The 14,909-nt window shown below is 44.6% G+C and overlaps 1 protein-coding gene across 1 annotated transcript in view; it reads left to right on the top strand.

The window, feature by feature from the left end:
• Window positions 1-14,909, top strand: part of LOC118791451 (pyruvate carboxylase, mitochondrial-like) — a 150,666-nt gene that overhangs the window by 68,387 nt on the left and 67,370 nt on the right. Inside the window, exon 10 of the mRNA XM_036548813.1 lies at window positions 4,012-4,194. Within this exon, the coding sequence (XP_036404706.1) occupies window positions 4,012-4,194 (183 nt within the window). The remainder of the gene's footprint in view (window positions 1-4,011; window positions 4,195-14,909) is intronic.

Below are 14,909 nucleotides of genomic sequence, written 5' to 3'. Positions count from 1 at the left end.
ATCCTCCCGTCTGCCCGTCTGTCACAATTAGGAGGTTACATAATGTGCAGCCACCAGCACAGCCTAATCTCCAGCATGGCTGTGGAGAAATTCTGAATGGTGAGCATTCCTTGGAGCAGATATTTCACCCCAGCATCACCTCCAGGGGAAGTGTCAGGGTATATAAAGAAAGAGCACTTTCTGTCCTCCTGGAGCATTACATTACATTTTTGGCATTTAGCAGACACTCTTATGAGAGCGACTTACATAGGTTACAGTTTTGTACATGTTATCCATTTATATACCTGAATATTTAATGAGGCAACTGTGGGTTAAGTACCTTGCCTAAGGGTACAGCAGCAACCTTTTGGTTACGGATCCTGCTCCTTACCACTATGCTGCACTGCCCACAACCCAAGCGTAACAGTAAATGGTTACAGTGCTCTAGGCAGAAGTACTAATGCAGGACCAGGCCTGCTGTTCAGATTATAATGGTTAAGGTTGGAATTGTGGTTGGGGAATCTGGTCCTAGATCAGCACTTAAGGGCAATCTCAGCCTCAAACTGGTTTTGGGTAGTACTGAGTGCAGGTACACTCATCCTAGATCAGTTTGTCAGCTGTTTGTAATGGAAGCTGTAAGTAGAAAGTTGGTATAGTATTGCTTTGGCTTTAGGATATAAGGGCTAAAGGAGTATTTTTTATAGTTCTTGTTGTTTACTGGCAACTGTTCTCTGTGTGAAGGGTCAGCCCTGGTCCAGGAGAGGATGGCACCAGCAGATTATCCTGGCCACCCGCCAGCCTGCTCCACTTAGAGGGTACCCTGGCTGAACCCAGCGCTGGCTTACAGGCTCCACAATAGGCAGGGTGATATGAATTCCCCTGTTAAGGCCTGAGTGATCATTTGCCTGATATGTGGTCCTTGCAATTGTTTCGATGGCCTTTTTTCAATGGAAATTACTTGAAAATTAGGCTCGCAACCAATGGGCTGAAATTAATAGATCCTGAAAGCTCTTGTCAATAGGCCGTCCCACATATCACGGTTCTGACAACTGCACGAGTGGGCTAAAAGCTTGCTAAAACTTCCTCGGGCTTCGCAGAAAAAAAAAAATCGATGGTCAACCGAATTATTTTATCGACATCTGATTGGACGTTAGGGTTAATATTAAACCCACTAAAAAAAGTCAATAAGTAGAATAATTAAACATGGAAGGCCCATCACAGTCAGGCCTCTTCTCATGCTGATGCCCCCTGCAAACGTCTGGAGCATTTCACATTTTCAGATGCTTTTCGGCTTCCTTCTTGGAGCTGTCATAGAGCCACACATCCCAGAGGGACATTTAATGTCTTTGGTGTGGTTTGCATCTGTTTTGGGGGATGGCCCAGGTTTGCTTCACAGCAAGTTCTGCTCACTGATACAGATGCACAGCAGCGGCAGAGCTTAGTGATTCACATCGACTCACATGGTAAGGACAGCTGAGGGTTACAGGGCCTTTAGCCCTCAGATAAATATGCATCTCCTCATTATATTTTGGCTCATCCATCTTTTCGGTCAACTTAAATGGCCTGTTTCTGGGTGAGCAGAGGAATAGAGGTCAGAGTGTCCCACCAAGTCATCCATGGATAGTGGAGATCGGGGAGAGAGGGAGGGATTAGGAATGCAATGGAGAGGGAGAGGGAAAGACAGAGGGAGAGGAAGAAAGATGGCAATGGACAGACTTTGACTTTTAAAAGCTCTTCATTTAACATTTGTTCAAAAGAACACACTTTTCAAGAGCAGAAAAATAAAGGAATAAAAAGAAAATGAAAACAATTGAAAACACAAAAGCAGCAACAGCAGCCAAAAACAGACCTGAAGAATACAATGAAGAAAAGTACATTTTCAGAAACCAGAAACCCAGAGGAGGCGTTGTTCTCATGAATTTGGCAAAGTAGATAATGCGTGGCCCTTTTCAGTTTAAAGTCATGCTCATTTTTTGTCATCTTGTAAAAGGCAGCCTCAATCTGGCCATTACCATTGTCTTCAAAGTTAAAACAGTATCACTGACTCAGTGTCCATCTTCATAGGCCTTGCTGTATTCATGCATCCCCATTTTTACCATTCCAAAAATGTAATTAGTGAGCTTGCACAATTTTGTGTCTTTCCTGTATTCCTGTATTTCCAAGAGAAAGGCACTATTAGCTCATACAGTCAGCTTATTACCTTTGGCACATTCTGTAATGTGTGGCAGTCACTAAACCTGTGAAAAATATCCTCCTCTATATCACAAAAAACACACCTCTTTTGAAAAGTTGGGAAAATGTAAAGAAAGAGAGAAGGAGGAAGACAAAGAGAGAGGGAGGTAAAGAGAGAGCAAGAGAGAGGGGGAGTTTTAAACGGATTTGACGGGATGTGTTGCGTTTAAAAAAACATTTTCATTCTGTGTTTATCAGCTAAAGGCTGAGAATGATGAGCCTGTCAGTCATTACAAATGATGCAGTTGCATCATTGCATTGCAGATGCTCTTGTGCTCGTTCCTCTCCCTCTTCCCTTTAAATTTCATTGATTGCCTTTCAAGGAATTAGCCCTTTGAAGAGAGTCAGGTCAGAGGAAGAGTTGGGGGGAGAGGTTTGATAGATCAGAATACTGTGCATGTGTGAACTGACACCACAGTCTTAATTATTAATGTTGTGCTTGTCTCTTTTCTCTACTCTGACAAGGGTTTTGGTAGGGTTGGGTACCGAAACCGTTCCTATATGACCGGTATCTACCGGACCAAATCGCAACACAGATTTCGATTCGATTTATAACGATTAGAACACTAGATTGGAGAAATTCTAGCTAATTTTAGCTTTGAGGAAACAGCAATTTAACAATTTAACTTAAAAATATAGAAAATGCTAACTGAAAACTCTGAGAAGCTTAATAACGCTAATGAAAACACAATGAACCATGTAACATAACACGCACGCTACATAGCATAAAAATATAAAATATATAAAATATAAAAAAATAAGTTACGTGCGAAAGGGTTGTTAAGGCACTAGGTTTCTTCCCGTATTTTTTTCCCTTTAGACATACCTGATGCAGGAACACACCTCCACTTCCGAAGCCATGTGCAATGCTTCTGGGGGAAAAACGCCACTGGTCAAGTATCGGTTCAGGCACTGTTTAGGTACCGGTACCATTTTAAAAGTATCGCTTTAGCACTGGTATCGGAAAAAACCCAAACGATACCCAACCCTAGGTTTTGGTGCCCTGAGGTTTGGAGGCAGCACCCAGACTACCAGACATAGTCCCTGCCCCTTTCTCTGTCTCATTACTGGCACACCCACAGAGATGCACATTTTTCACATAAATATGAAATTATACAAAATGATTATTAGCTTTTTAGAGAAAAGATTACTTATTACAACCAGAGAAATAATGGATAAAAATAAATAAATAAAATATGAAATAAAGTATAGAAAATGCACATTTCATTTATATTGAGGCAAATACACATATATCTCAGGCTGTGGCAATGAGATACATGCCATACTGCCAAAGGTGCAGGGTTTCTCTCTGCTAGAAGAATGTGTCATTTCTCTTCATTTTCTAATTTCTTAAATGTGGGAAGACATATCTCATAATGGACTACATGACATGGAACTGACATGCTAAGGCAGAATGCTAACCCTTTGTGTTTATAGCTGATGTTCCCCTCTGTGTGTGTGTGTGTGTTTGGGGGGGGATTCTTACACTGGTGGGGTTTGGTGTTTTTCTTCTCTTCCTCACTTGTAGATATGTGGATGGTGCTTTTTGTTGAACTAACTCTAATAAAGGGCCTTTAAAACTAATCTGTCTCTCTCTCCCTCTCTATCTACCTCCCTCTCTCTAAAACTGATGGTTTAGCTCTTTGAGATGATCAAGTGTTTTTGGGTGGTGGGCTGGGTTCTCTTTGGGTGGGGTTTGGTTTGGTTTATGATTCTCTATATGGTTAAATACATGAATGGCAGCTTCCTCCCAGCTTTTTGAATGGAGAGTCTGAAACATGGCTGTGCCCTCTCCCACAGGTGTTCCGAAGTGCCGAGGGGATGGGGATCCGTCTGGACAGTGCCTCAGCCTTCCAGGGGGCGGTCATCTCGCCCCACTATGACTCCCTGCTGGTCAAAGTCATTGCCAGTGGGAAGGACCTGCTGTCGGCCGCCGCCAAGATGAACCGTGCATTGGTCGAGTTCCGCGTGCGAGGCGTCAAGGTGGGTCCACCAGCCCTGTCCCTCACTGTTTGCAGCCCCACTGCTCTGATTGGCTAGGAGCTGCTCTGTCATCTCCTCTGCCTCATATAACATGTTAAATATTCAGACTCATGTTTGGTGTGCACATTGTACGCAGCCAATTAATTTTTCATTTCCAGTGTTTGGTTTTCTCTGTTGGTTTAGTGCATGTAAGGAGAAAGCAAACATAATTTGGCTTTTAAGCCCTCATCATTGCAGTCTTTCCTTAGCGCAGCTGAGATTCCTACAGAGCCATTCCGGCTGCTTTGAGAGCAATTGGAGAGGCTCAGTTACTCTGAAGGTGGGTATGGCTTTAGTGTCTCGGGAAACGCCAACATCAGCTCTGGCCCTGCACAGTGCAAACGTATTCTCCCTCAGTATTGATTAAGGATTTGCTGTGGGCTGATTGATAAAGGAGCCTAAAGGTCATGCTGGGGATATCAATCTCTTGGGCCTGTAGTTCTTTTGAACTGGTGGGCTACGCTAGTCGGCCTATTGGTTGTGTTTTCCTGTGTCTGTTCTTTGTGCAGTGGGCTGGTCGCAGTATGATCTCTCACGGCCTTGGTCCGTTGATCAGGGGCAGTGGGCAGCATAGTGGTCAGAGTACTGGAAAGTGGCTCTGACGGCTCAGGTTCGAACCCAGGTGGAGCATGGCAGTTGAACTATACAAAATGCCACATCTTAAATTCAGCCATCTAAATGCATTACGAAACACGTATCAATGACATTAAAAGCATAAATGGCACTTCTTAAGCTTATAGTGTAATGTACTAATTTATGTCATTTGACAATATGTTACAGTCTTGATCAAAATTGAATAGTCTCGAAGGGTTTTGAAGGGTAAGGTCTGACAGCAGCTGTCAGGTTTTGAAAGGACCTTATTTCAAGCTCTATGGTGACTGCTTCCAGCCATGTCCAGCCTTTTTCTTTGTCAAGCTACCAGTGCTTTGTCAGGCTACCAGTGCTTTTTTTTCTTTTTGTCTTCTAAGGACCGTGGGACAATGAAAAAGTGCTGAAGCTGTGACAGAACAGTGAGTGAGGGAGAGGTGGATGGTGTAGAGGAAGATAGGGGGAAGCAGCCAAACGGCGAAAAAGCAGCAGCGAGGGTGTGACAGAGACAGTAATGAGGAGCGACAACGCGGGGTGGTGTTGCTATAGTGGCTGTCGCTGCACAGCAGATCCTGCCGCACAGACGTGTTGGGCGTTTTTGGGGCATACACGTGTGCAGGCATTCATCCTTGGCCCAATTTGTCTGCCTGCTCAGCACACAAGGATTTACACTGCAGTTTTGCAGCTCCTCTTGTGATGTAATGTCTGTGCTTTCCACTTGTTAGCTGAAAGACTGCGAGGAGAGGAATGAGAAAAAGTAAATGGAGGGAATGTAGCAGGAGGAAGGAGTGTGAAGGATAGGGGGTGTGGAGAAGAGTGTGATGACAGGAGGAAAGACAGAGCTGGTGAACTGAGGATAGGAAGAGAGAAATGTGAAAAAATAGAGAACTGAATCCCATCATCCTGCACACCTCACCCCACCGAAAACAGTTTTACTGCATGACATTTGAAATCCTTGTGTGTGTTTTTTTCTGCTTGTTTCTTTCATGCCCTAAGTGTTACAGAAGAATATGATTATTGAACTTGGACTTGAGAGCAGAGATTGAAGCAAGAGTGAGAAGATTGGGTCAGGGGGGGAGTTGGCAGAGAGGGAACGGTGTAATGTTTCCCAGGGTTATGCCCCTCTGATCACCCAGAGACCTGCTTTCCATCTGCACCTCTCCCTCTGGCTCTGAGTCTTCCTCCACTCCTATCTCTACCATGTCAGGACTCTGATTTCTCCCCCTTAAAATTCTGACCCCTCTCTTTTGCCCCTTCTTCTGTATCCTCCCTCCCTGAGGCTGTCATTAGTCCTGTGGGGCTCTGTCTATGCTCTGGCCAAAGCTGTCTGCATCTTATTTAGAGGGGAATTTAAAACACAACAGTTAAGATGTGAACAATGGCAAAAACCTAATCAAAAATAACAATTATCAGAGCTGCTCGAGCCGTCCCCTGTGCATTGCCTGTGGAGTTTACACCTGACATGCGCTAAATGCTACCAAGATTCTCCTCCCTCATCACCTCCTTCCTGTACTGCTTATACCCTGTGATCCCTCCCTCTGCTGCCCGTGCCCCTCTACCCTCTGCTCTGATTCCCACTGCATATCCGTTATCTTCAAGGTTAAGCAGACTGTACAAGAGGGAATGTTTGTTGCAGGCAATCATCATGAAGTTAAAGCCTCTCTGTCCCTGGAGGTCTGGAACAGAGTATCTCCACTGTGCCATAATGAAGGATTTCATTGTTGCGTGTGGAGCTGTTTGGACTGTGAGCAGCTCCCAGAGGAGTCGCACCCCCCTGGGACAATGAAGTTTACTATTACTATGTGCCTAGAAACACTGGCTATCAGAGCCCTCTATTTGAAAACTGTCATCCTTGCTGTCTAGATGGCTGCTCCCCGAGGGATGGAGCCACAATAGAGTTCTTTTAAATGAGTCATTATGTTAGCAATTATTAGTGTGCATGCTGGACTGCATTGTGCAGACAGAGAGCTAGATCTTCAGAGGCAGCAGTGAAGAAGGCAGAATGGTAAGTTTAAAGTATTAATGTGGGAGTGAGACAGTGACAGAGGGAGAGTGAGTGAAAGGGAGACGTGTGGGGATATTAGTGACCGTGAGAGCATTAGTGCTCCTCTACCTGCGCTCCCACTCCTGCTCTCCTGTAACCATGCTCCAATACCATCACTCCTGTACCTACTCTCCCATAGCCTCATACCTGTAACTCCTTTGCCATACGTTTGTGCTTGTGCAAACTTCCCCATACCTCCTCACCCGTAACCCACCCCCTATACCCTCATACCTCTGCCCCCTCTCCTGCACCTACACTCCTGTAACCATGCTCATGCACATTTTTTTGTGCAGATAATGCAACAAAGGCACATGCACAATTTGTGATTCAGACCTCATACACGGTTTGAATTGTTGCTCCATTGGAATAGTGCCCAGGGCTGGAATTAAATCAAAACTTTGACCCCCTACTAATCAGTAATTACAAACCTTGTGTTAATGGTGATTGTGTTTTCACCTGTTGGCTTACAAAATAAACCTCTGCATACCCATTTAGGTGAATGTGTGTGTGTGTGTGTGTGTGTTCATGTGTGACTATACTATATATTACAGTTTTATCGAGACATAATGAATGTAATCTTGCCCCCCACTTTTTCTTACACACACACACACACACACACACTCAGTGACACTTGCATAATGCATGAGTGTGTTAGGGTTTTGGGGAGTCAGAGGAGGCTTTGAAGCAGTAATCAGGATTAAATGGTTTGAATCAGTGTGACCTGCTTTCAAGGGAGAGAGAGAGAGGAGGGGGTAGGGGGAGTGGGGGAGATGGGAATAACTGAGAAGAGGGATAAGGAAGAGCAGGGGAGAAAAGAATGGACTGGAGAAAAACAAAGGGAGAGATATCTATCTGTACAAATCTGAAAAAAAAGCCAGGATAGAACAATGTCTATCAGTGCATATCAGGGTGAGAAATCTTTAGGTTGAAAGTACCATAGCCCCCTCAACTTCAAAGGAGAAACAGAATTTGTAATATGCGATAAAGAATTTCATGAATTTCATGAATCTGAATTTCATTGCTAGGGCTAAGCAATGGGAGTCCTACTCACCCCATCTCTCTCTCTCCTTTCATCTGTCACTTATCTGAATTCTGTGTGTGTGTATGTTGCACACTGTATGCCAGGCTTCTAGGTTATGTCAAATGTCAGCAAGTCACACTGAATTTGAATTTTCAGGAGGAAGTGGTTGGTAGAGCAGGCACTCTCCTGGGATTGTGAGAGAAAGACAGGCCAATGGGCTTCTCCTAGGAAGAGGGAGAGGGAGAGGTGGCGAGGATGACCATGATGTTAGCGTGTGAAATCTGATTAAGAATCAAAAGCAAACACTGCCTCCCCTCCCCCTTGAGATCCTCAGCTTGACAGAGCAATAAAGCATCTCTCTCTGACTGCACTTACAGTATGTACTGAACCACATCTCCCATGTGGCACTGCATCTCTGATATTGTAATACGCCTCCCATACTGCACTACATATTCCATATTGTGTCTCCCATATTGCACCACATCTTACATACTACACAACATTCTCCATACTATATGTCCCATACCAGATTATATATTCCAAGTGTCAGGGTTTGTGGGGAAAGGACCCAGGCGCAGACAATGTGGGCAGTACGAAAAGGCAGTTCTTTAACGACAAGTCCAAAAATCACAAGCAAAATCGAAGTCAGAAAAACAGTCCAAGTCAGTAACCAAAAAAAAAAACAAAAAAGAGAAATCCGGGTCAGGCTGGTAACAAGCAGAAACAAAGCAGGCTTACAAACAAACAGCAGGAACAAAACAACTAAGACACTGAGACAATCAGGCAAAGAACCAAAAAAACAGCGGGGTATTAGCCTTTTTCACCTCACGGCTTGGTTGGGTAAACAAACAGTTCCCCCCCGAGGTAATTTGACATTAGCTGGGCATGGTATGTGAAAGATGGATACAAAACCTACTGCTTGTGCCCAAAGGCAAAAGGGCACACCTTGCCCACTGTTTGTGTACCCTGTATGTGTTAGTTTGATGGTCATTCTTGTTAAAATGTTGCCCATCCATATGTAAATCATGTGTTGCTACTGTTATTTAGCTAGCTAACGTTACCTCGATCTTGCATCTCAGTCATCTGGGTAATGTTGCCTAGCTAGCTCTTTTAGCTCACTAAACACAGATTAAATATTAGCTAATTAAGTGTCCACCAGCTGGCTAACAGTTTGTGTACCCTGTATGTGTTAGTCTGATGATCATTCTTGTTGAAATGTTGCCCATTCATATGTAAATTGTGTGTTGCTACTATTATCTAGCTAGCTAATGTTACCTCGATCTCGCATCTCAGTCATCTGGGTGACATTGCCTAGCTATGTCAGTGCTCCCGCCCCCTAGCTATTGTGTTTTGTTTTTCCCTGTCCATGTGCTTTTGTTTTCCTTGTGTTCTAGCCCTGCCCCACTCTCCGCCCTGTCTCCGCCCACCCGATCATCCCCTCCTGCCTGCTTACACACCTGCTTCCCATCTCCTCATCAGCCCAGCCCTATATCTACCCTGCTTGTCTCTGTCTTGTTGCCAGTTCGTTGCAGTGTGCTTTTACCTGTCTTGTTCCCGCCGTGTTTTCTGCCTGATCGCTGTTCCCCGAATCGACCCTGCCTGCTCTTCGACCTTGCTCCTGCCTGCTGTCCAGCCTTGTTCACCTGATCTTCCTGACTACCTGGTTTGACCCTGCCTGTCCCCAGCTTTGATTCCTGACTGTGTTTGGACTGCCTTCCTGGTATTTTGACCCTGCCTGTTTTGGACTGCCTGTTTGTTCTACGAGTCCGTTAATAAACGCCTGGATTCTGGAGTTCTCGTGGTCCGCGCCTGAGTCCTTGCCTGTGCCCTGACAAGCTAGCTCTCTTAGCTCGCTAAACATGGATTAAATATTAGCTAATTAAGTGTCCACCAGCTAGCTATCAGTTTGTGTATCCTGTATGCGTTAGTGAGATGTTAATATTGAAATGTTGACCATTCATTGGTTAATCGTGTTTCGATACTGTTATCTAGCTAGCTGCTAGCTACCTCATTCTCGCATCTGACAGTCATCTCGCATGACAGTCATCAGCTGGATAGCTAGCTAGCTAGCTTTTTTAAAATCGCTAAACATGATTGAAATATGAATGAAGCTAAGTAAGTAGCTACGACCAACCTTAAACACTCTGGTAACGCTAAATAACTGAGTAGAAAGTAGATTTGTAGTGTCGAGTGTCCACTAGTTGGCTTAACTAGATTCATTTACCCACCCAAGCATTGTTTTGAAATCAATATAGCGACGCAGGTGAAAAAGGCGAATATGTAGGCAGGCAGATGATGAGAGGATGAGACACAGGTGTGCGGAACAGGCTTCAGGTAACGGGCGTGTCAGGCTCCCGCTCCCTAACTCCCTAACTCCCAGAACTTATCTAGCCATTACCTGGAGGTAAGATGTGGCTAGATGTGAAAACGCAAATATCCGAATCAGTCGGATTGGACATGTGACGGACTTCACTCTGCCAGCTCCCTAGTACAAAGTCCCTCTAATGTCGGATTGAGTCCATGGCTGTTTCTCAAAGTCAAGGTTGCTTCCTTGGTAGGATGGGTCCTTCCAAGTCAGGTCCTACAGAGGCTAAGCAAGACTCCTTCCTAGCATTCGGAGAACAGACAGCGGAACAGTCTAGCGAGTGTGCAGGTGTGCGTCATTGAAGAGGTCCTGCCTTCAGTTCCGCACCACATTTTCAAAAACAATAATGGACGCGGTATTGCTGTTTGTGCTCTTCTTCTCATAGATTTTACTGTTTAACTAGCGAAGTCAGTGTAAACCAGTTGCAGCTTTACCTACCATCCTGCAGCTGCACTTGATAAACACAATTTCAAAATTTTAGCAACACATATATTTTACACTGTAATTAAACCGATAAAAATGCTACTGGATATTTCTCAAACACAAATGTTATGTCACTCGTTTAGTGCCATTTTTTAAGACTCATGTACGTGCGCATAGGATTGTGGATGCTTTGAGGACGCTGAGGATACACGCTATGCATCCTTAAAAATTCTCTGAACGAAGGACTCGGTCCTTGGTAGAATTCGAAGGGTCCTCGACATCGGAACAGTCCTAAGGTGGGATTCGATGACGTAGCATCCTTTAAATGCAGCCGTAAGGGATCTTTTCTTGACTTTGAGAAACACCCCATGTGCGAATAGAGCAAGTCATTTTCCGGAGAATTCACAGCGAACGAGTGGGCGTGTTGATGACGTTTCTATCATGCGCCTGGCGCGAAACCGGAAGAATGCAAACATCAGCCTCGTACTCTTTTCTGCTTGCCTGTGTATTGCTTTCCACTCTTTCGTTGATTTTGTGGATACGTCGAAATACGTTATTTTGAGTCCAACTATCGTTAAAGAGATAGTTAGCTATAGTTGTACTGCCAAAACGTGTCTCTTACGATGATTAATAATGTTGGTTAGTAGTTTATCTGGTTAGTAGCTTGTTAAGCTGTAGCTAACAGTGATAGGTATAGTGAGATAGGTGAACTGGTGACCTAACATTACATAGCGAACAACAAAAACTTACCTTCCTATTATAATAAATGTATAATTAATAGTGTTGTAACGCCGTAGTTGATCCGTGATCGCTACGGATTCCCCCACCCCCAACGTTTAACCATAATAGTGTGAAATACAGTTTTACTGCCGCTGTTACTTTTTAAAGTAATAATTCCCTAAATCTCGATGCAGAGTTGCAGTGAAAAGATACAACCGCAGTTTTTTAAAACCAGCAACCTTACTTAACAGAAGCGTTGCGAAGACGCAATGAATAGGGAGCGATTTCGGACACAGCCTAAGAACAGCAGAACAAGCACTCAACAACTGAGTATTGAATATTTAACTTTAAGATTTTATTTGAACATTGGACATCTTGAATGTTGTTTTCATTTAATACCATGGGCCTTGCTTTAAGTGTACTTTAAGTAATAAATGGAAAGGAAAGTTTTGTCTCCTTTTTTTTGCTGATCCGAAAAAAGACCCGATCCGAACCGTGAGTTTTGTGATCCGCTGCACCCCTAATAATTAAATAGCATGACATTATGTGCCTGTACCACCGAAAGGTAAAAAACCCTGAAAATACTTTAAATCTAGAATACGTTTCGTGAACTCGTCAATAATCTTCCCACTGGTGAGAATGCAAGTGGCGTCTAACTGGAAAATACCACGAGGAAATCTGGACGTTTCTAAACTCGCAATGATTTCACGCGACAATGTAACATACTACAAATGTAATCATTAATTGTCGCATACTGGGACTGAAAATAGTATGCAGTATACAGTATATACTTGTGTAGTATGCAGTAGGCGGTTTTCGAATACAGCCACTGCAATTTCTGCAGCGTACTTTTTCCGTCATGTCCTGCCTCCTGCACGCTCTACCCAGGTGCCACCCCCGCCTAAACTAAAGGGAGTATTTCTAGTAGGTGAGAACGTGTCTGACATGGACAATCCCCTGTTGTGTGCTACATGTGTGAAAGGGCAACTCCGGACCTCATTCTCTGGACATTGTCTGGAGTTCATATGTGAAAACGGCTTTCAAGCCGCATTACCACTGTCATACTGCACTTACTTACTCCCTTAGCTGTCAATCACATCACCCACTACATGCTGCACTCCATACCCCATATTGCACTGCATACGCGATACTGCGCTATATATCCTGTATTGCACTACATCTCCCATACACCACTGCACCTCCTGCACCAGATTGCATTTCCCATGCTACACTTCTTTTCCCATGCTGCACTTACATTCTCCTCTTTCAATCACATCTCCCACTACATACCCCTTACTAGCTCCCACATACTACACTACATAACCCTTACTACACTACATCTCCCATGCTGCACAACATACCACATACCCTTCTTGTGCACCACACTTGATAACCTCAGCAAGCACCATTCTCATACCACTCTCTTTCTGTATTGTTGCTGCAGTCATTACTGCATGCCGCACATGAATAGGAGTGGAGAGAGGAAAATAAAAGGGCAGTTTTAATGAAGCTTTATTATAAATATCTTTACATATTCATGCATGTACAAGAGAATATTGAAACAAATCTATAAAGCACTTACCTTAGCACAACAGCACTCACAAGTATCACACACACACACACACAGAGTGGTGTCCTCAGGATGATGATGAATATGCTCTTTCTTCTCTCTCATTTTTCCCTCTCTACTGTTCTGCTCTGACTTTCTCTTTCTGTCCTCCCTCTCAATTCAATTCAATTCAATTCATATACGTACATGAAATACATGAAACATAGCATCTCTCTCTCTCCCTGTCTCTTGCTTTCATTCTCTCTCTCCTTTTCCTCTCTGTCTTTCTCTGCTCCCCTTTGCCAGAGTGTTAGGGGCTCAGACATTAGTGTAGTAAGACAGGGTTAGTCAGAGGGTGTAGAGGGAGGTCATAGACTGCAGCTCTGTGCTGCTGTGTGTATGGAGCAGACACACACTGGGCAGGGATTTAAAGTGCCCCATATCCCCAGCCCTCAAACCCCTGCCTGTGTTTACCCATGTCTGGGCCACAGAGTGTGAGGGACAGGATTAAGCAGACATTTTTTGCAATGGTGTAATTTACTCCTCCTGTAGTCTCTCTCTATCCCTCCCTCCTTCTGCACCCTCTCCATCTGCTGTCTCCACATCCCTCCCCCACCCGTCTTTGAACAGGCAGGGTTTTGTACTGTAGTCACTAGTGAAATCATCATTTAATGAGAAATTCTCTCTGGACTTAAGCATTGCTTCTACAAATCTACTAAGCGCAGTGCGAGCCTCCTGTTAGCATCGCAATATGCAGTCGCAGGTGGCCAGAACGCCCACGGAAAAAAAAACAAGCCACCAGCAAGATGGAAAATGGCTTTTCAGATTTCTCATTGGTAGGGGAGCCATCGAACAGGATTTGTTTCACAGGTTTATTTTAGTTTGCCGCAGCGTGCGAGCATGCAGCACTTTGGTAAGGGTGCTGGGCAAAACCGAGACAAATGGAGCAGGCAAACATAACCAGACGCAGCAGGTGTGCTGTTTAATGCTGTTTCACAAACACTGGTGTATTCTTCAGCAGAGTCCACAGTCCACAGGAGGAGGCAAAGGAAAGGCCCAACCCTGAGCTCCCACTCATTCCCCCGCCCCCTCTACACCCCCAGGCAACAAAGGCCTAGCCTGTATCTTTTGAAAGCCATGGCAGGCAGTGCGTGTGGCTGTCATAGCAGGAGGGGCTGCTGAGAGTAGGAGCACGATGCATGTCAGAAGCGCCACTGCAGCCAGGGTGCCGTCCTGATGGGCTGCTGACAGCATGGCACGTGCCACAGAGCTCACCAGGAGGGGGGTGACAGGGGTGTCTTTGAGGTGGGGGGGGGGTGTTAGTGGTCATTTAGCAATCCGGTCTCTTCCTTGTCCTTGACGCAGAGAGAGAGAGCCAGGTGAGGGCGAGACAGGGGCGCGCAGGATACTGCATCTGGATCAGGGGACAGAACAAAACACACACTCCGACTCTGCTGTCAGGCACTTCAGTTCTCTAACCCCAGTGCCTTGCCTACTAACCCGGAGACACCTCACACCTCTCTAAAACAAGGCGCACAGATGATTCCAGGTGCCACATGTAGACATACTGATTTATATTACTGAGTTATATTTTCATTATCATTTGTAGCGGTAGTAATTGCTGTAGCATTGGGAGTTAGTTGTTATATAGTGCATTAATAGCAGTAGCAGCATTACTGATATGATTTTCTTACCAGATTGTGTCAGTTATTGGATGTTGTCCCTGCCAGACTGATTGCGGCAGTATGCTGCTGCCATGTAGTACAAGTACAGAGAGACATGGCAAAGTCGACGGAACGCCTCACAGGCTCTTTAATAGGGGGACACACCAACCCAGTGACCATGGAACCGTTTCTGATTATATCAGCCCTGCTTCATTGATAAATATTATGAAACACACAGCTCTTTTCTGCAGGATTGGTCACAGCTCAGTGTGCATTCTGGGTGGCAAGAAATGAGAGAGAGA

Source organism: Megalops cyprinoides, chromosome 16 (genome assembly GCF_013368585.1).
Source record: "Megalops cyprinoides isolate fMegCyp1 chromosome 16, fMegCyp1.pri, whole genome shotgun sequence".
Taxonomy (NCBI): domain Eukaryota; kingdom Metazoa; phylum Chordata; class Actinopteri; order Elopiformes; family Megalopidae; genus Megalops; species Megalops cyprinoides.
This window is presented reverse-complemented; position numbering and strand designations above follow the sequence as displayed.